The 22,376-nt window shown below is 42.5% G+C and overlaps 2 protein-coding genes and 1 pseudogene across 3 annotated transcripts; 1 reads left to right on the top strand and 2 right to left on the bottom strand.

Moving 5' to 3' along the window:
• Positions 1–2,539: 2,539 nt before the first annotated feature.
• LOC115168880 (RING finger protein 207-like) lies at positions 2,540–4,482 on the bottom strand (annotated as a pseudogene).
• A 6,169-nt stretch (positions 4,483–10,651) lies between these two features.
• LOC115168275 (60S ribosomal protein L22) lies at positions 10,652–13,375 on the top strand. The gene is made up of 4 exons (XM_029723404.1): positions 10,652–10,750; positions 11,268–11,381; positions 12,400–12,524; positions 13,183–13,375. Exons 1-4 carry the CDS (start codon positions 10,739–10,741, stop codon positions 13,325–13,327), a joined length of 396 nt encoding a protein of 131 aa, XP_029579264.1. The 5' UTR covers positions 10,652–10,738; the 3' UTR covers positions 13,328–13,375.
• A 1,473-nt stretch (positions 13,376–14,848) lies between these two features.
• rcc2 (regulator of chromosome condensation 2) lies at positions 14,849–22,376 on the bottom strand. 2 transcript variants are annotated; one of them, XM_029723401.1, is made up of 11 exons: positions 22,212–22,376; positions 20,852–21,072; positions 20,571–20,664; positions 20,251–20,394; positions 18,728–18,948; positions 18,496–18,610; positions 18,164–18,330; positions 16,890–17,070; positions 16,435–16,613; positions 16,197–16,274; positions 14,849–16,090 (listed from the first exon to the last, which is right to left on the bottom strand). In XM_029723401.1, exons 2-11 carry the CDS (start codon positions 21,056–21,058, stop codon positions 15,986–15,988), a joined length of 1,491 nt encoding a protein of 496 aa, XP_029579261.1. In that variant the 5' UTR covers positions 21,059–21,072; positions 22,212–22,376; the 3' UTR covers positions 14,849–15,985. The 2 variants fall into 2 exon arrangements, with proteins under 2 accessions (XP_029579261.1, XP_029579262.1); XM_029723402.1 differs by lacking the exon at positions 22,212–22,376 and adding an exon at positions 21,880–22,010.

Below are 22,376 nucleotides of genomic sequence, written 5' to 3'. Positions count from 1 at the left end.
TTTGCTGCTATAACAGCCTCCACTCTTCTGGGTAGGCTTTCCACTAGATGTTGCAACATTGCTGTGGGGACTTGCTTCCATTCAGCCACAAAAGCATTAGTGAGGTTGGGCTATTAAGCCTGGATTGTAGTCGGCGTTCCAATTCATCCCAAACGTGTTCGATGGGGTTGAGGTCAAGGCTCTGCAGGCCAGTCAAGTTCTTGCATACTGATCCCCACAAACCACTTCTATATGGACCTCGCTTTGTGCATGGGGGCGTTGTCATTCTGAAACAGGAAAGAGCCTTCCCCAAACTGTTGCCACAAAGTACAGAATCGTCTAGAATGTCATTATGCTGTAGCGTTAAGATTTCCCTTCAGGGGAAAGGGGCCTAGCCCGAACCATTATTCCTCCTCCACCAAACTTTACAGTTGGCACTATGCATTGGGGCAGGTAGCGTTCTCCTGGCATCCGCCAAACCCAGATTTGGATGTCGGACTGCCAGATGGTGAAGCATGATTCATCACTCCAGAGAATGCATTTCCACTGCTCCATAGTCCAATGACGGCGAGCTTTACACCACTCCAGCCGACACTTGGCATTGTGCATGGTGGTCTTAGGCTTGTCTGCGGCTACTCGGCTATTGAAACCCATTTCATGAAGCTCCCGACGAACAGTTATTGTGCTGACGTTGCTTCCAGAGGCAGTTTGGAACTCGGTAGTGAGTGTTGGAACCCGAGGACAGGCAATTAAAAAAAAATATATATATTTTTTTTAACGTGCTACACGATTCAGTACTCAGCGGTCCTGTTCCGTGAGCTTGTGTGGCCTACCACTTTGCGGTTGTGCCATTGTTGCTCCTAGACATTTCCACTTCACAACAACAGCACTTATTGTTGACCGGGGTACCTCTAGCGGGGCAGTCATTTTATGAACTGACTTGTTGTAAAGGTTTCATCCTATGATGGTGCCACGTTGAAAGTCACTGAGCTCTTCAGTAAGGCCATTCTACTGGCAATGTTTATCTATGTAGATTGCATGGCGTTGTGCTCTATTTAAAAAAAAAAATTTTTTAAAAACTAACTGTCAGCAACGGGTGTGGCTGAATCCACTAATTTGAAGAGGTGTCCACATATGTTTGTGTGTGTATTCTGTCCCAGTAAGAAACATTTATTTCTGAGTGACTTAGTTATACATTTACAAAAATACCCGAAAGTTACGGAAATGGGGTCCCTCGCAACATGGTCTTTTCCCCGTAAGTTAATTCGCTCTTTCATAAATTATAAGAAGGCCTTTTGATGAATGTCAAAGTTATTAAAATAATGTATGCTATGAAAAAAAATATTGGTTTTAGGTATCAGTCCAGACTTTCTATATTGATTTATCCTTACACAAAATAATGGTTTATTTTAAATTCACATCCCATGTCCACTCAGGATCAAAAGGCTGTACAATCACTAATATTTTGCTAATTTGACAACCTGGGCAAGTTGCAGCCTGGTTCTCTGATTCTTCCAATCGGTACAGCATATCAAGTCAGAAATGTCTACTTTGTCAATTATGAAAACATAATGAACACTGACAATCCATTCACTGTTTTATTCCAATCTGCTGTAAGTCTTAACATTGTTCCTGGGTATATAGACTATAAATCAGGGCTGTTGTTTCTTCCATAAGGGCCACCCACAAATGGTACAGTCATCTTTAAAATGCACTCAAGAAAGACTCTTTCAACCACCACTTGGTCATCACTCCACCTGTTATTTATTTGTATTGAAACCAACCAAAAGATGCATTCCTATGGCTAAGGGGTTCAGAGGAAAGGTTGTCTCCTTTGCGATAAGCTCAACCCAGCATTGCTTCCTCCTGAACTACTGCTTGTCTCAGGTGAAAGGTTGCCTCTGCCCTCTCCTCTGTATGCCCAGACTGTATGGAGAGAGTGTGTGTGTGATTAAAAGAGAATTCCTGAAATTAGAACAGTCGAGCACTGTAACTGTATGTTGCACAAGACAAGTGTGTGTGTTTTTAGAGTTTCTGAAATGAGGACAGTCAAGAGCACTGTAAAAGTAATGTGTATTAGATGAATAAAGATGAGAAGATCTGTAGATTCAATAATATAAGCACATTGTTGGCTGCAGATGTACAACTGTTTACTGCTCCAAGCATGATCCAGCTGAGCTGAACATGGAAAAAGCCAGTTGTTGCACTACAGTATAACAATACTACAGTTTATTACAGGTAATCTAAATGTATCATGCAGAGAGAATACTTATCCATCTCTTGACTGATTACTTTTCACTTGACTGAAATGTTCTGAATTGATTGAACAACATTGTCCTGTGAAATAAAATAAATTTATCCTAAGAAAATTGTCTTCCTTTCATTGTTTTCTTTCATGGGTTTGCTATTGTAGTCCTAATATGGATAATGTTATATTCAATATAATTTACATAAGTTATGGGTGAGCACATTGAAGTCTCATGACCGCATCCAGTTGCTTAGGGAGACATCTTCCAAATCTCTGTTCTTCTGCTTCCCTGGCCAGTAGATTCTTGTTCTTGAGGGCAGCCTCGTCAGAGAGGTTGCTGAGAGTTGTTATCATCTGTGGTACAGGTCAGGTCATTTCTGCTGATCATAAAGGTTGAGATTTAACAAAGAAGTTAGTTCTCACTCAAATCAATGATCAATTCTTCCAACAAGTTATTAAGTAATCTAGCTAGCTTACATCTGTGTTGTTAAAATGGTTTGTTTAGTATCTGTGGCCATAGTGGTGTCCTCATAGGTCTTCAGCATGTCCTCTGTACAGTCATCTTTCAGCTCCTTAGGCTCTTTCAGTCTGTGGGAACATTGAATAGAGAATACTCCATGGAACACCATGTCTTACACGGTCACCATGATAGAAACAAACATTTCAAATTGTACATTTGTCAAAATAATGTTGTAGTTTGTGATATGTACAGTAGCTTGGTTCCAGTAACTGGGTTCAAGGCGTTCCTTCACCTTGGCGATGGATCGGATGTAGGGGCCGATTTGCCTGGCGATGGTGGTCGGGTATCTGTTCTCTTCCTTTAGCTGCGTCAGATCATGAAGCTGGGCAGAAAACAGAATGGACACATGCAGTATATAAAACACCAACTTCATATCTATCTCACATCTAACAGAAAAACAAAACCCCCTTTACCTTCATCGATTTTCTGTTCATTTGCAACCCTCTGAAAGATCTCCTCCCAGGGGAAGGATAACAAGATGGAGATGAGCCTTAAAAGGAGAGCTGGGTTACATTTATAAACAGTGTTGTCTGAATACTTTTTCAAAGTCCTCATTGCTTTGGTGATTCCCACCTCCTCAAACATAGCCCTCATGAGTTCCACTGCAGAGTACTCAGAGGAGATACGGCTGGACGAAGGTATCCAGGATGTCTTCCACTGTGTCGGTCTTGATGAGGGAGGGGTGCTTGGTCAGATCCCTATGGGTCTCCTGCACCTGGTCCTTCAGCTGCTGAATGGAGGTCTGCAGCGTCTAGACACAGTAAGGAAAACACAGGAAGGTTTTTTTTGGGGGGGGGGGGCTACAGGACCGTAGAGGAGTCAGGGTAGCGCCTTCATCGAAATCAATAAACCAGGCACCTCTGAACGTCAGATCTTTTCATGACACATTTCAAATACACATACAAAAACACTGTGATTGGCTGTGAAAGCTCTCAGTAATGTTGTAACAATGGGTATCAGAGTTGTACAGTAACTTTAAAATGTTATAGAAGTTCACTCACCCTGTAGCTGTTCTCATAGTTGCGACAGTGCTCAGTAAATGGGGTCTCCCCAACCTTTACCTTGGTGATGATATAGCGGTGGGCTTCGGCACCACGGATGAACCCAGGGACATGTCACTGATGGGAGGTGAGTGGCAGGGCACGGACAGGGATGACTGCAGGCTGAGGAGACAGAAGGACAGTTATACAATAAATAAATATCTTGACATAACATTTTACACAACAGGTAGGGGTTGTCCTCATATTACGCTGGCTATTTCAGAACATGACGAGCATATTTGGAAAGTATAAGCGTACTGTCTTGAATGTTGAGGAACATCAATAACATGCTGATTACATTTTCCCCTTGAGCATGTAGGTCTGCACAATTTCCATATGGTAGGGGTGAAATATGACTCACAGTCCACTGGCATTGCCCAAACTCAATCCCGACACTCCCAGCAATGGACACAGAGCGTCTTTGGCCCAGCAGCAACAGAGACTCAAGGCAATAAGCAAACTCGGACCGATACTCTGTGTTGATCTAAACCAGAAACATAGAAGAAGACACATGGGGTGTATATTTGGGATGTGACATGACCAAACATCAGTTGAGAAGGCAAGATGACAAGAGAGAGGGACTTAATACTGCTACTCTGAGCTGGTCTCAGTCTGTGTGGCAGTTTGTCAATCTTCTTTAGTCGCTGGATAACAGGTATCAAAGCCAAACAAATTTGCTTAAAGACTGTATTCATAGTTGCTAGCATTCCATTTCATGTTTTGGTTCGTGCCCTTCTGGATTCATAGAACCAGACTGGGCATTATGCATCATACTACACTACTTACATAGCAAGGTGGAGGAGAACATTGGCTTGAGTTGATTATATTACACCTGCTCAAGATGGAACATCAATTAGGATTCCAAATACAGTTGGGCACTGTGAATAAGACATTGTAAAAATAGGCAACATGTATCACTACTCCAGGATAAACAGGCATACCATAGACAGGACATTACCTGGAGAGTGGGTAAGAGTGCAGCCAGATGAGACAGCTGTTCTCATTTGCTACTGGGTTGAAAGTGGTGCCAGGCAAGCCTGATGTAGCTAGACCTGACACATTATTATTCATTTGGCTTTAATCTATATTGGTCTGCTGCCATGGACACCTTAATCTCCCAGTAGGATCTATATATACATGTGGAACAGGATACATATTAGGCAGGCATTAGACAAGCCATTGGGCTGTTCAATATCTCTTGGTATTGAACACTCTAATGAACTCTCAAAGCAGGATGTCTTGTGCACCCGAATGTCACACTATTTCCTATATAGTGCGCTACTTCTGGTCAAAAGTAGTGCACTATAAAGGGAATGTGGTGGCATTTGTGACGCATGTTGTCTATCTGTGATAAGACTTCCTTCTTCCAGAGTTAATTGAGTTTACAGCGATTTTTAATGGCTAGAGGCAACCATTGAGGCTGAATCTGTGTGCGCTCTGTTCGGATGGCCCATTCAAACAATAACAGGTAATGACAGTTTCTCTGAGCATAGGGGCTACATTAGGGCTACATGATAAACATGATTTTCAAGCAAGGTACCATGAAGCAAAATTTATTCTCACCTTTGCGCTGACAGTTTTTCATTCAAAAGAGGACAATATTATTTGTCATTTAATTGCATTGCAAATCTCTCAAGATTAAATTAACTGTACTCTAATGAATACTTTCCCAACCAAAACTAATTTACATAAATTTCCTCTCAGTTTGTAAATGAAAAGCACTACTTGAGCATTACAACTGTATCCAGTATAAGTCAATAAAATGTCGCTCTAATGTAATGTTGTGCAAGGTATTGCACTTTGTTGAAAATAGTGCTGATTGCGCACTCCTCCTCATCAAGATTCTCTCGGACCTCCTCGATTATGGCCTTCAGCAGGATGATGGCCTCTGGCCGACGTCTGGAGCTCCTTCACCGCTTAGGAGTCACACCATGAGAAGGCACTGGACAACACCGCACGCACACACACACACACACACACACACACACACACACACACACACACACACACACACACACACACACACACACACACACACACACACACACACACACACACACACACACACACACACACACACACACACACACACACACACACACACACACACACACACAACAAACAAACTAAACTCCACCAAGTTCCTCCATATGTATTGTTGTCTATAGGTATATACAGTGCATTCGGAAAGTATTCAGATCCCTTGACTTTTTCCAAATTTTGTTACGTTACAGCCTTATTCTAAAATGGATTAAATAAAAAAATGTCCTCATCAATCTATGCACAATACTCCATAATGACAAAGCGAAAACAGGTTTTTAGACATGTTAACAAATGTATTAAATATAAAAAACAGATACCTTATTTACACAAGTATTCAGACCCTTTGTTATGAGACTCGAAAATGAGCTCAGGTACATCCTGTTTCCATTGATCATCCTTGAGATGTTTCTACAACTTGATTGGTGTCCACCTGTGGTAATTCAATTGATTGGACATTATTTGGAAAGGCACAATCCTGTCTATATAAGGTCGCACAGTTGACAGTGCAAGTCAGAACAGAAACCAAGCCATAAGGTTGAAGGAATTGTCCATAGAGCTCCGAGCCAGGATTGTGTCGAGGCACAGATCTGGGGAATGGTACCAACAAATTTCTGCAGCAATGGTCCCCAAGAACACAGTGGCCTCCATCATTCTTCAATGGAAGAAGTTTGGAACCACCAAGACTCTTCCTAGAGCTGGCCGCTTGGCAACATTGAGCAATCAGGGGAGAAGGATCTTGGTCACTGAGGTGGTGATGGTGACTCTGACAAAGCTCCAGAGTTCCTCTGTGGAGATGGAAGAACCTTCCAGAAGGACAACCATCTCTGCAGCACTCCACCATTCTGGCCTTTATGGTAGAGTGGCCAGACAGAAGCCACTCCTCAGTAAAACACACATGATAGCCTGCTTGTTTGGCAAACAGCATCTTAAGAACTCATACCATGAGATCAAGATTCCCTGGTCTGATGAAACCAAGATGAAACTCTTTGGCCTGAATTCCAAGTGTCACGTCTGGAGGAAACCTGGCGCCATCACTACAGTGAAGCATGGTGGTAGCAGCATCATGCTGTGGGAATGTTTTTCAGCGGCAGGGACTAGGAGACTAGTCAGGATCGAGGGAAAGATGAACGGAGCAAAGTACAGAGAGAGATCCTTGATGAAAACCTGCTCCAGAGCACTCAGGACCTCAGACTGGGGCGAAGGTTCACCTTCTACCAAGACAACAACCCTAAGCACACAGCCAGGACAACGCAGTAGTGGCTTCGGGACAAGTCTCTGAATATCCTTGAGTGGCCCAGCCAGAGCCCGGACTTGAACCCGATCTAACGGCTCTGGAGAGCCCTGAAAATAGCTGTGCAGCGACGCTACCCATCCAACCTGACAGAGGTTGAGAGGTTCTGCAGAGAAGAATTGGAGAACTCCCCAAATACAGGTGTGCCAAGCTTGTAGCGTCATACCCAAGAAGACTCGAGGCTGTAATCGCTGCCAAAGGTGCTTCAACAAAGTACTGAGTAAAGGGTCTGAATACTTATGTAAATGTGATATTTCCGTTTTTTTTATTTGTATTATTTGCTAAAATTTCTGAAAAACAGTTTTTGCTTTGTCATTATGTGTAGATTGATGAGGAGGGAAACAACTATTTAATCCATTTTAGAATAAGGCTGTAATGTAACAAAATATGGAAAAAGTCAAGGTGTCTGAAAACTTTCCGAAGGAACTGTATAGTGTATATGTGATTGTATACAAATGTAAGCAAGGTTCGAAATGATTATGTTTCAGTCAAATATTGTATTTTTGGGGGGGTTTTGTTTTTCTGTTAGATGTGAGATAGATATGAAGTTGGTGTTTTATATACTGCATGTGTCCATTCTGTTTTCTGCCCAGCTTCATGATCTGACGCAGCTAAAGGAAGAGAACAGATACCCGACCACCATCGCCAGGCAAATCGGCCCCTACATCCGATCCATCGCCAAGGTGAAGGAACGCCTTGAACCCAGGTACTGGAACCAAGCTACTGTACATATCACAAACTACAACATTATTTTGACAAATGTACAATTTGAAATGTTTGTTTCTATCATGGTGACCGTGCAAGACATGGTGTTCCATGGAGTATTCTCTATTCAATGTTCCCACAGACTGAAAGAGCCTAAGCCTTTTTGAAATCAGACAACGTGGTTCGATTCAGGAGAAGTGTATCTATAAAATGGTGTAAAATAGTCCTATGTTTGAGAAATAGAAATAGAAATTATTAGATTTGTGGTTTTAAATATGGCGCTCTGATTTTTCACTAAACTCGGTCCCGGTTACAGGATTGTTGTCGCAAGAGGTTTTAAGGGGAGCTAGAGGATTGACTAGACTTGTCTCACACTTAGTAAGGTCCACTGTAGCCTCTCACCCTCTCACTCTTACAAATGATAACCCCCAATGAATACTTGTACAGGCTGTCGACAATTATATCAGTTCAGACATGGCTAGACTGTCACAGGCATAGTCGTCAGCAAGTTGAAGTTGAATAACATTGTAAATAATGCATGCAAGAGCATTGTAAATAGAATGCTCACAGTTTACAACCCTTCAACTAGAGCATAAACACTAGGCAACTCATAGAAAACAGAGCACGTAGCCTATATGACAGAGCTTTTAATATCCATGTCAGTAAGTTAGTTATGTCATGTTAAGCTTCATGTGATTTATGCAAAATAAACTCATATGCATCCTGGAAATACCACCACAATCTCATCTAAACTAGTTTGCACTGACATGAACATATCCATATCCACAGTACTGCAAAATGACAACACCGTTATATAATCCAGTCCTGGAGGTCACAGCAATGAACTTCACCTGAGCCCAGAGGGATCAATCATTCAAATGCCAAGGTGCCCAAATTCTCTTTATCTTGTCACTGAAAGTTGCCAGGTTTCTAGGACCAGACTGTGCTCAATGCCAGGCAGGATGAAAAGAAGGCAGGATTTACCGTGCAGCTGTTCATTTCCCCCAGATAATCCCCTGGAACTTTCATCCTGGCACTGCTAACTGGAGAAGGTGTGTTGCTCTAGAGATCTTTCAATGTACATGACTCGACCCCCAACGTTCCAGTCTCCGGCTGTACACTCATACAACAAGGCCCCTGAGTTGGTCAATGATTTGATAAAGCAAAGGTCATTTGTTCCATAAGAAATTAAAATACTTATATCATGCCATCAACTAAATCAATGGAATGACCCATTTTATGTTTCCAAGCTGCTGTAATACAGTCATAAGAAACCAAGCTTTCTTACCCACAGTGGCGGCAGGAGAGTTGGCCTTTGTGGTAAAGGTTCAGCAGACAGGGGTGTTTGTACTGCTCATGGCATACCAAGGGGTGACAGTTGGTACTGTCTGGATCATATAGCTTCTCCAAAGGGCAGCATATTCTTCCACACCACAGAAGGTTGGTGGCATCTTAATTGGGGAGGACGGGCTCGTGGTAATGGCTGTGGTGGAATGGTATCAAATACACCAAACACATGGTTTCTATGTGTTTGATGCCATTCCATTTGCTCCGTTCCATCCATTATTATAAGTTGTCCTCCCCTCAGAAGCCTCCACTGCTCCACACATCTGAAAATACAACACAGGAAAGCCCATCATAGTGATGCTGATCTATGTCGGTGACATTTCAGAGAATGATTGAAAATGCACCTGTAAGCCTATACTTAATGAATATGTTAAGAAGCAATTACTTAATAAATAATCTAAGAATATGGGGGTAAAGCTGAACAATTACCTTGCTGCTTGCTGCCTTATCTGCTGTCCCAAGCAGGAATGACAGATATGTGGAGGGTCTTTGAGTGTGACTGGAGGGGATGGAGTGCTGGCCTAGTAGAGCCTCATAGGGGACACTGCAGGCTCCACTGACTCCTGTCAAATGTCATGCATTGGTTCCTAATGCTGAACAGAACAATAAAGGGAACACGTAGTATATCTTGTCATTTTTTTCCTTGTTGTCTGCCTCCCTGCTCACTATGCCAGAGTTTATTACGTCACTATTGGCAAGGAACTATAGCCCAAGAACTGTATTTGTCATTATGAAGGGACCAATCAGAGTAGGGTTATGATGATGCCATTCTGAAGGGATCAATCAAAGAGCAGGGTTATGAAGACGTCATTATGAAGTCACCAATCAGAGAGCAGGGTTTTGACAATGTCATAATGAATGGACCAATCAGAAAGCAGGGTTATGACAATTTCATTATGAAGGGAATAATCAGATAGGAGGGTTATGGCAATATCATAATAAACAATCTATCAGAGCAGGGTTATGGTGATGTCGTAATCAAGGGATCAATCAGAGAGCAGCATTATGATGACATAGTCATGGAGGGATCACCAATCAAGGAGCAGGGTTATGACGACGTAGTAATGAAGGGACCAATCAGAGAGCAGCGTAACAAAGAAACAATGAGAGAGCAGGGTTATGACGATGGCATTATGAAGGACCAATCAAAGAGCAGGGTTTTGACAACTTCATTATGATGGACCTCTGATTCAGAGGGGTTGGGTTAAATGTGGAAGACACATTTCGGTTGAATGCATTCAGTTGTGCAACTGACAAAGTATGCCCTTTCCCAAATAGGTAATTATGGACCAAAAAACAACAACATCCTACTTGTTTTTCTGTTTATTGTTTGTTTGTATTGTTTTTTGTTACAATTTGTAGAAGGATGTATTGTTTCTAACACGTTTGTACTTGTTATCCTTCTAAATATATGGAATTTCAATAAGATATATAAACAATAATGTTAAACCTTTTAATCGAACTCTGATGCCGTGATTGTATCGACTAGATCTGCGATTGATTCATCAGGCTAAAATGTAACGCACGCGCAAACCCAGCTCTTCCTTTCTGCTAAATTCTTCGCCATGGCTCTTGTGGTAGGTACAATCGCGTGTGGAAAATTGTTGAAATATATACATTTTTCACACTTAAAACGGCTGAACATTATTTGTATAAATCGGGGCATATTTGGGAGGGCTTATGTAATCGTTAATCATGCTAAACAAGGCACTGAATTGGGTTTTGTTATTCACGAGGCCTGCTAAATTAGCAAGTTATTTTTTTGCTAGTTTAGCTAACGTTAGCTAGCCAAATCCACCACGTTGTAGCTACACAAAACTAGCTTAACATTTTTCTGTTCGTTTTGTGGTCAGCAGTAGTTTGATTAGTTAAATAACAAAAATATTGGTCTTTACTTATTAAGGAGCCAACTGACTAAAGCTTCCTTTGAATTGGGGATTAGCTAAGACATAGTTGATGTCTGTGGTTGTAGCGCGTATGGTGGTGAACTAACGTTAGATAACGTTAACTGTTAGATTCTAGGCAGCTAACTAAACGGAACAGCTACAATGGTAGTGACTGTCATTTTTAATTGGCTGTCAATCTTATCTGCAGAAGAAGCAGAGCACCAAGGGGTCCAAGGGTGGCAAGAAGAAGAAGCAGGTCTTGAAGTTCACTCTGGACTGCACCCACCCTGTTGAAGATGGCATCATGGATGCTGCCAACTTTGTAAGTAGTTTTGCAGTTACACTGACAGGTTTTATACCTGTGCCTGGTTGCAAGGAAAATAAAATATTTTAGTTGCACAAACGCCCTTATTCGAAACCACCTTTAGCCACAATCCTGAATTGTTTCTGCCCTTCCTCAGTGGTCACTTGGTTTAGTATAAACTGAAGGACGGAAGGAGTTTATGAAATGACAGTTCATGGGATCGACATGTTGAACAGAATCGTCCAATGCAGCTGTTTTTTTTTCTCTCAATATCAAATCATTTCTGGGTAACAATTATGTACCGTACTGTGATTGTTTTCTCTTAAAATGATAAAGAAACATAGCTTCTTAGCATTGAGCAATTTCTCAATCAATAATTTTGGTAGGGCTATGGGAGTGGTCTTAAGTGGGGAGGAGGACACTGAAAATGTGCTGTTATTGGTAGGTTTGGAACTTCTTATTGGTCTAACTAATTTACTATCTAGTGATGTCACCAGGAAGGACAAACCACCATCCCACCAAAACAGGCTTAAATTTCAGGCTGTCTTTTCAAACAACTCTTACACTAAAAGGATTTTTATCATCTTCACAATTTCACAGCATTATTCCAACCTCATCGTGTGGAAATGTATATAAAACTGGGCCTTTAAATCTCAAGTGGGGTTTACACTAGCTAGCGACCTGCACAACAACACACACAACTCAAAGCCAACTGTGTTTGCTGACAGAGCAAGAGACTAGTCGGTCACTCCATGAGCGACAGTTAACTTTAGATCCAAGTGAAGATGTGATGTCACTGATGTGCTCCAGTCAACAGGCTAGTTTCACATCCACTACAGATGTTGTTTTTGTCGCACTGCTTTGCTTTATCTTGGCCAGGTCGCAGTTGTAAATGAGAATTTGTTCTCAACTAGTCTACCTGGTTAAATAAAGGTGAAATAAAAATACATTTTTAAAAAAGTAATGTTGGGCAACGGTCAATCTTTTGTTGGAAATTAGAAGTATATGCTTACACAGTATGTTTTAATGGTTAAAGGAGCAGTTCCTCCAGGAGCGCATCAAGGTGAATGGGAAAGCTGGCAACCTGGGTGGTGGTGTGGTGTCTATTGAGAGGAGTAAGAGCAAGATCACAGTTTCCTCTGAGGTCCCCTTCTCCAAAAGGTATGGTAACTGCACTGGCAACTCAGGACTGTAGTAATCAAATTGCAATGCAGACATTTGTTATTGGGGGGGGAAATATTTATCAAATGTCTTTCACCCAATACATTGTTTACATGTTCAAGCTATTAAAACTTTGGTAAATGCTTAAGTCCTCAAAATAATAGCTCATATGAATAATTTACTTACACTTTTGCACTGCTTATGATGAGGCCCCTTGTTTTTATAGCCTTTATCTGTAATATTTTTGTTTAGGTTGCTGGTGTTGATATTGATGATGCCAATATTGACTTTTGGCTATGTAGAATTCAACTTAATAATTCCCACTTAACCAACTCCCGAATGCTTTATGGCTTATCTCCTGCATCTGTCATGCACGAGTAACATTATGTGCATTAATATACACTGGCTGTGAACTGAATTCTCCCTCAGACTTCCTTGTTGAGTTCACCTGACCATGAATACGCTAACTGCACATGACTGCGCTACAGTATCATTCTTCAACCTTTGTGCTGTGTTTTTGTGATTCATTAAGTTGGGTTGAGGTGTATAGCAACAAAAAAAACATTCGCTTCACTAGGTTGTTTTGTATGTGTATTGCTTTGGGGAAAACATTGAAAGCCAAAGCCCAACCTCACATCTGAATGCCATCCATCTGCAGATATCTGAAATATCTGACCAAGAAGTACTTGAAGAAAAACAATCTTCGCGACTGGCTGCGTGTTGTGGCCAACACCAAGGAGAGCTACGAGCTGCGCTACTTCCAGATCAACCAGGATGAGGAGGAGGAGGAAGATGAGGATTAAACCTCCTGTCTGCTGGATTTTGTACATTTAATAAATTCTTAGAGTACTTCTTTTGTACTTATTTTTCTCTATGGTGATAAGATGAGAATGTTCACTAGGAATCAACAAAAGCAAATGATAAACAGGGAGGGATCTAGCTGAATCTGTCCAGCAAGAAACTCATTTTGCAGTGTACACTACTGAATACACCCTATCTGGGTGCCGATCAGTCAACCTAGTGTTGTGACAATGCGGTACATGAGATCAGGGATGGGCAACTGGCAGCCCTTTTTTGAAGGCTCAATTTAAAATAAAATTGAAATTTAGTCAGGGTCTTGTATTATTGCAAGTTAGAACAGACAAGGTGCAATTTCAATTTAATTGTGCATCAGCTGTTTATCTGCCTATATCAGTCACTCAATTAGGCCATGTTTTTTTTATTGGTAAATTAGTCTAACGGCCATCTAAATTTAGTAATCATGGTTGAATTACCGGCCTGGGGGGGCCCATTGATTTTGTTAGTCTCAGATATATTAAAAATGGCAACCATTTCTCCACCCTGTGGTAAGATTGCAGGAAATTAGTGGTAAAACAGCTAATTTTCCTCCCTGGACGATGGCAAAATGAGAATTGCACAAAATGTCCTCCGCTGTCGAGGGGAGCTGCTAAAATGTTTAGTTTGCAATGTGGGCACACAGACCAGGCAAATGCAGCCCACACCCAAGTTGCCCAACCCTGCACTAGATGAAGCTAGCCATTAAAAAAAATCCAGAAGACAATAGTTAACCTACTATGTTAATCCAGCATAACCAAATAAATGGCAAGTGTTTTAATAGGGAGTTGGGCCACCGTGAGCTAGAATAGCTTCAAAGCACCTTGGCATAGATTCTACAAGTGTCTGGAACTATATTGGCGGGATGCGACACCATTCTTCCGTGACATTCCATCATTTGGTGGAGGTGGAAAACGCTAAGGCACTTCTAGAATCTCCCTAAAGTGTTGATCTGTTGACTGATACAGCCATGGCATATCGATTTCATGCTAATCAAACCATTCAGTGACCACTCGTGGCTTGTGGATGGGAGCATAGCCATCATAGCCAAAATAATGGTCTGCCCAGCATTTTTATACATGACACCAAGCATGATGGGATGTTAATTGCTTAATTAACACAGGACCCGCATTTAGTAAACTTTAGATCCCTCATTTACTCAAGTTTCCATTATTTTGGTAGTTACCTGTACATCATGAATCTTAAGTCTTAGTCAACTCGGAACCTGTGTAAGGTGTGATATGTTCATTAATAAATGTGCTGATGGCAGACAAGGCCTGGTAAGATGAATTAGAAGTGTGGCACCAAATAAAGTAGTGGACATCAGTATGTTCAAAACTGGCCCATCTACTAGCAACTGCAAAATACAGTGGCTGATTGGTTATCAAATGTAGTGATGACAAGATTTACTGAGACTAGCAATAGCTAGCATTCCCTGCCCACTTGAAGTGGTGGGGGTAGGAGGCAAAAAACAGACTAAAGGAAAATCACCCAATTTACATAAACCTTTATTACCATTTCCATGAAAAAGTTTCAAAATTTTGAACAGGATGAGGGTCTTCTGACCCAGACAAAAACAATTTGTTGCAATACAGGTAGACTAACAAATGAAAAGAAAACCCATCTTGATTTAAAACCAGGATATCCACTCATTGCATACACACTTTGACCATTTGCACTAAAACAAACAGGCGTAAGACTCAAGTCCTCACAATCCACATTTCTGCTGGTTTTCATTGCCAAGAGTGCACAGTGACCACACCTAGTTTCCCAGGCAAAAAAAAAAGTCAAGAATGACAACAAGCAGACACTGGCCTTTGAGGGACAGTTACGCATCCTCAACACCAACATTTAGTCATACAAATGAAGAGACATAAAACCAAGGAATGTAACAGAAGTCAATGGCTGGAGAGCATCGACTTGGTGGCACATCTCAGATCCTGATTATGCTCTGACAGTGCACACCGATCAACCAGACACAAACAGTAACACTGCCATGGACTTCAAGAACAAAGTTTAAACTACATTTTGCTATTGGTCTTTGGGAACAAATAACAAATGCATTCATTCCATACCCCAAAAGACTGTTTCAAAAGGCACAGATATGGAGTGTTAGTCTTGAATTGATCCCTCGCTTGGAAATTAAAACCAGCCCAAAGAGGACTTTGATGTAGCACCCATTATTGTGAGGGAGACGAGGGCATTGATCAGTTCACAACTGAAGAATAAAAAGAGACAACATGAAAATAGAGAATGCTTCAGTGGACTTGCATGGGGAATGCAGGAGGAGTATGAGTAGAACTCCAAGTGGAAGAATGTGTTTGGAGATGAGTGGTAGAGATCCTCTCTCCAGCTGTAGATGTCTGACGAGTGTTGTGAGGACAGGGCAAATTCTGTCCAGAGTGGATTTGTTTAAGTTTTTGCAGCGCATTCTCTCTGAATTAACCTCAGAATCTATGTAGGCCCGACTTGTTTTTCAAGGCGTATGCATACATACATACATACTCGTGAGAGCCCACCCTCCCCAGCCATCCATCATGACTTACACAGTTGACCTAGAGGGCCTCTCTGAAGTGAAATATTTTTTTTTTTTTTTAAACAGTGAGAGGTGGCTGGAGGATACCATATTAGAGTGTGCGTGGGTTGTACTCTGGCAGCTTCTTGAGCTTCTCTTGTTCCTGTGGAGTGTCCTGTCTGGCGATGACCAGGGAGTGTGCATATCCCATCACCACCTGCAACCACACCACAGTGAGAATGGGCCCAAACTAGTGAACACAAATGCAGTTCCCATCTACAGAATGCATCATTGTGTTTATTCAGTCTGTTGCCACTCCGTACCTGTTCAGCGTAAACTCCATCCAGACTCTTAACCTCCTGAGCAGTAGTGGAGGACTTGGCCTTGTTGTCACCGTAACCCTGTAACAAACATCATAATGGGTGGAGAACCTGGAACACGTGCGCCAATTCAGCAGTCTTTTATGAGCACACCAGCACCTTGGTATGTTTCTATAATGGTGTATAGCACCTTGGGTGTGAGAAATGTGCTTTATACATACAGTTAAATATCATGTCTTACCAGCTCCCCAAAGGTAGGGGAGGGTCCCCAACTGATGGTGCTGTCGTCTGCAGCGATAACAATACTGCTTTTCCCGCAGGCCAGACTGCGGACCTTCCAGCCACACAGGTCCTGCACGGCCTTGGGGTACATGGTAGACTCCCGCGAGGTATTTGTGACCCCCCAGAAAAACAGCCCCCCTGCACACGAAAGGTTAATAGCGTAGCTTCCTTATTAAAAACACCAGCATCCTGGTCAAGAGTTTCCAAATCGCGTAATGGCTAAGGCGTTAGACTGACAGATGCTAGGTTCAAATCCTGGTTGGTGTACCCTTTGAAATCACTACAATATACATCAGGTACTTAGGGAAGTAACAGTATTATGGGTATAGTGGTATTATATTGAGAATAGGGGTAAAAATAATTAATCTATTCATTGCTCAACATTCAAAAGGAGTTAAGCATTGTGTCCCATACCCATTTCATTGACAGCGAAGGAGCACTGGTAGCCAGTGTAGATTTGGGATGCCCCGCGCCCGGGGAAGTCAAAGAGCTTCACCAGTCTGGGCACCATCTCGTCCTTCTGCTCTGTGTGACCCAGCCGCCCATAGCCACCAAAGCCCCAGGAAAACACCCGCTTCTGGGAATCCAATATCAGCTGGACACAAAGTTTACACACTGACCCAGTTAGCCTCGTGCAAACAAAACGTGGTAGGAAAAAAAAAAAAAAAAGTATTTGTGAATTAACTACAGCCATTGAAAGTGAAAACACATTGAGTAGACTATCGCTTTCAATGCAGGCTGGTACCAAATGTTCAGACCAGCTCAGCTCCTTTTTGGACCCAGATTTAAGGATCAGAATGCAAAGGTCTCCATCTACAGGTTCATTAAATATGAAGGGAACGCTCTACATTCAGCAATTATGCAAAAGCTGAGAGTAGGCTCAGTTGGTAGAGCATGGCGCTTGCAAGATCAGGGTTGTGGGTTCCATTCTCACGGGGGACCAGTAAGAAAATGGATGCACTCACTACTATAAGTCGCTATGGATAAGAGCATCTGCTAAATGACTAAAATGTAAATGGTAGGGGGTGACAACTAATGTCAATCAACATTTTGGTTAAACGCACATTTCTAAAATTCACATTTCTGTCTGATGGGGATAATTGTGGCAGTAGGGATCAAAGCCTGTATTCATAAAGTGTCTCAAAGTAGGAGTGCTGATCTAGAACCATGGTCCTCCCTGTACATGTAACCTTATTCATTCTAATCTTAAAGGCCAAACTTTTTTCCCGCTGTATCCAATTGTCCCATCGCTGCAACTACCCCCTACAGACTCGGGAGATGCGAAGGTCGAGAGCCATGAGTCCTCCGAAACACGACCCTGCCAAGCCGCTCTGCTTCTTGACACACTGCTCGCTTAACCAGGAAGCCAGCCGCACCAATGTGTCGGAGGAAACACAGTCCAGCTGGCGACCGAAGTCAGCTTGCAGGCGCCCAGCCCGCAACAAGGAGTCGCTATAGCACAATGGGAGAAGAAAATTCCAGCTGGCCACACCCCCCCCACAACCAAACGACGCTGAGCCAAACGTGTCTCCCGGTCACGGCCGGCTGTGACACAGCCTGTGATCGAACCCGGATCTGTAGTGATGCTTCAAGCACTGCAATGCCTTAGACTGCTGCACCACTCGGGAGGCCCTCAGCATTTCTTCTCTAAGACAATGAATATAGGACCTGGTCTTTTCTCTCCTCACCGTGTGATTGCCTCCGCAGGCGACATCTCGGACCACCACGTTGGGTACAGGCGTCACCTGGCCATCCTTACTCTTCTCGATGAAGATGGTCACGCGACGTGCAATGGTCTCACAGTCAAACTCAATGCGCTGGGCACGGGCAATGAACTTTCCATCGGAGTTGTGTCCTGTGACCCAAAACAAAAGGTAAAAATTAGTGCTACGTCAGTGTTTGATTTGGAATGATTTTTGACTGGGTCACTGTGCTGCCATTTTCCTCCTCAAAGAGCAACTTTGGTGGAAAAAAAGAAATTGTATATCTGCCCAGTACTACTAGTTAGTTAAAACCATACCTAGCTGGCCATACTCTGGGCATCCGAACGAGTAAAGGTTCCCTTTACAGTCCACCACCATGCTGAACTCTGCCCCACACGCCACCTTGACCAAGGGCTGCCCGTTGTACTGGATCTGAGAGGGGCAAGGAGAAGCTTCAATAAGCACAGGCTCATTAAGTGGTCATACTAGACCTATAATAAAGCAGCAACAATAATGAGGCAGATGAATAGGGAGGTTTATGTTGCTTACCGGGGCTGGACTGAGGACTGCATCAGTTTGGTTGCCCTGGCCCAGCTGACCCAGCTTGTTCTCACCAAACGAGTAGGCGGTGCCACCCTCAGTCAATGCCAGGGTGTGGTTGCGTCCACAGGCTGCAGCCACCACCACCTCATCTGCGAGGGCCTCAATCAGCTTTGGGGCCTCCAGGCGCTTAGTGTCCCCGTGACCCAGCTGACCCTTTTCATTTCGACCTAACAGAGGCAGGAGGTCAACATGGACCCTTCCTCCTGGACTCAAACCAACTAGAATGATTGCATCTGAGATATACAGTGCATTCAGACCCTTTGACTTCTTCCACATTTACAGCCTTATTCTAACAGACTACATTACATCTTTACACAATACTCCACAATGACAAAGCGAAAACAGGACTAGAAATGTTTGCAAATGTATTAAAAATAAAACAGAAATACCTATTTACACAAGTATTCAGACCCTTTACTTTGAGAGTTGAAATTGAGCTCAGGTGTATCCTGTTTCCATTGTTCATCCTTGAGGTGTTACTACAACTTGATTGTGGTCCACCTGTGGTAAATTCAATTGATTGGACATGATTTGAAAAGACACACCTGTCTATATAAGGTCCCACAGTTGACAGTGCAAATCAGAATAAAAACCAAGCCATTAGGTTGAAGGAATTGTGTGTAGAGCTGCGAGACAGGATTGTGTCAAGATACAGATCTGAGGAAGGATACCAAAACATTTCTTCAGCATTGAAGGTCCCCAAGAACACAGTGGCCTCAATCATTCTTAATTAAAAATAAGTTTGGAACCACCTAGACTCTTCCTAGAGCTGGCCGCCCAGCCAAACAGAACAATCGAGGGAGAAGGGTCTTAGTCAGGGTGGTGACCAAGAACCCGATGGTCACTGACAGAGCTCCGGAGTTCCTCTGTGGAGATGGGAGAACCTTCCAGAAGGACAACCATCTCTGCATCAGTCAACCAATCTGGCCTTTATGGTAAAGTGGCCAGACGGAAGCCACTACTCAGTAAAAAGGCCCATGACAGCCCGCTTGGAGTTTGCCAAAAGGCACCTAAAGACTCAGACCATGAGACCAAGACAATGCAGGAGTGGCTCAGCCAGAGCCCGGACTTGAACCCGATCGAACATCTCTGGAGAGACCTGAAAATAGCTGTGCAGCGACACTCCCCATCCACCTGACAGAGCTTGAGAGGATCTGCAGAGAATGGGAGAAACTCCCCAAATACAGGTGTGCCAGGCTTATAGCCCGTAATCGCTGCCAAAGGTCCTTCAACAAAGTACAGAGTAAAGGGTCGGAATACATATGCAAATGTAATCTTTTTATTTGTAATAAATTTAAAAAATTCTAAACACATTTTTGCTTTGCCATTATTGTGTGTGTGTGTGTAGGTTGAAAAACAATTAACCATTTTATAAAAGGCTGTAACAAAATGTGAAAAGTCAAGGGGTCTGAATACTTTCCCAAAGCACTGTATATAAACTACAATCTATTACAGTACAGCATTCCTACCCCAGCTCCAGAGCTTGCCCTCTGTGGTGATGAGGAGGCTGTGGGCAGCACAGGGCCCAGACACCACACTGCTGACCTGCACGTCATTCAGGCAGCCGTAACGGTGAGGACCCCACAGGTTCTGGCCTAGGTTCCTGAAGGCCGCTGCGAGACCACACACACACACACGAAACTGACTTCAATACTGCAGTCAATTAGGATGGTTGCTTTAACAAAAACTTCTAAAGTAGGTAGCACCAGTGCTATTGAGGGACAGCTTTGAGTCTGGAGCCTTGCATTACGCAATGTTTTCATTACAGGACTTGGCAGGGTTATTATACCTTGTGCTTTTGGAACCTCTTTCCTTCCAATGAGATCCCAGTTGGTAGCTCCGAAAATGAGCAGTTGACCTTTGACTTTAGGTAAGTCAAGTTTCTACGAAAAAGACACAGATCAGTGTTTTAGATCAGTGGCTCTTTTTTATATGCCCTGCATAAGCACTCTTATTCATTTGACTAATAACATATCTAGTCATGTTAACCATAATTCTATAGTCAAGTCACAAACCCCTCTTTTGGTGATCTGAACAATTTGATTTTACCACACAGGTCTGGACACTTACTATTTTTTCTTTGATGTCGTCAGGCACAGTGACTGGTTGAAGGCCTGACTTTGCAGCAGGCTTGCCAGGTTTTTTTGTGTTCTCCTGCTCTTCAAAATCATCAAATTCATCATCACTGCTGAACTCCCTTTCCTTCTTTTTGCCTCCTGCCCTCTTCCTCTTGATCCCACCATTTCCAGAGACTTCAGTTACCTTCTTGCGTGGCATGTTTGTAAAGGTATCTAGGGGGGAAAGTGTGCGGGAAAAACAAAAAAAGACATGCATTGTGATATCAATGGGGTGGCAGGTAGCCTAGTGGTTAAAGCATTGGGCCAGTAACCGAAAGTTTGCAAGATCGAATCCCCGAGCTGACAAGGTACAAATCTGTCGTTCTGCCCTTGAACAAGGCAGTTAACCCACCGTTCCTAGGCCGTCATTGAAAATAAGTGTTAACCGACTTTCCTAGTTAAATATTTTTTTAAAAATCAATACCGAAATCAAACTCTTTCTACGCTGAACTGATAACATAGAAATTTGCAATGCGTTTGAACTTGAAGACATGTAAACAAACAGTCAAAGAAAACTAAGCATAAATGGCTTGTCAATGAAACGTAAACTAAGTTCAAATATACAAGTCAAAGCCACCTATGCTAGCAAAGATTAGCCATAGCGGCTAGCGGGTTAGCTAGCATTCTTGTCCGCATTTCTTTGTTGTCTACGTGCTAGCATAATCAGTGGCTACTAGATAGTTGCTCCACAAAAAAATGGCCTGTTAGCAAACATACAACTAGCGAACGTCAGTTAGCTACGGGAAATGACGAATAGCCACACAATGAACGTTTACTGGACTTTGTTAAATAAATTATCTAACTAAATGAGTTAGCCAACTGTGCTAGCTAAGTAGCTAGCTAGCGTAATCTAGCAATCGATTTCTAAACAAAGACAAACATTGGGTAACATTAGCAAACTAGTTGCAATACACCCGATTAAAATACTTTATTTCCCCCCCAACTGTAAAAGTTGAAGGTGAGAAGAAAATTTAGCTAAACCTTTTGGCTTCAGATAATCTTCCTTCTAACGTTAATTCGGTGACAAACGTTACTGTAATTAACAAGCTTGCAGAGGGATTTCCTAATTCTGCGGCTGTCGTGCATCTGTCCGTCTTCCACGTTTTTTTTATTGATTTTAAACAATAGAATATGCAGTCTCCGGCTCTATGAAACCACGTGGGTACTGCCTTACATTGGTTAAATTAGCTAGTTAGTCGGATAATGCAAAAAGCCATAACTTGTGAAATACTTACAACTTCCCCTTTTGTATATTAGCTGCTGCATGTGATTAAAGTTGTAAAATATAGCTAGCTATATGTTTCAATGCTTACCTGGGATTCGTTGTGGATGTCTGGCCTATAGGTCTTTTTGATTGATGTTCTTTTATCGTTATGAGTCCTCCCTCCTTTTCGTCTGTCTTCTTTGTTAAAATGTAAATATGTGCGGAGACGTGACATACCGGCCGGTACTACAAAACACATGGGACTTAGAAAATG

The sequence above is a fragment of the Salmo trutta genome, chromosome 30, assembly GCF_901001165.1.
Source record: "Salmo trutta chromosome 30, fSalTru1.1, whole genome shotgun sequence".
In the NCBI taxonomy this organism is placed as follows: domain Eukaryota; kingdom Metazoa; phylum Chordata; class Actinopteri; order Salmoniformes; family Salmonidae; genus Salmo; species Salmo trutta.
The sequence above is the reverse complement of the archived record's forward strand: the minus strand, read 5'-3'. Positions and strand labels throughout refer to the sequence as shown.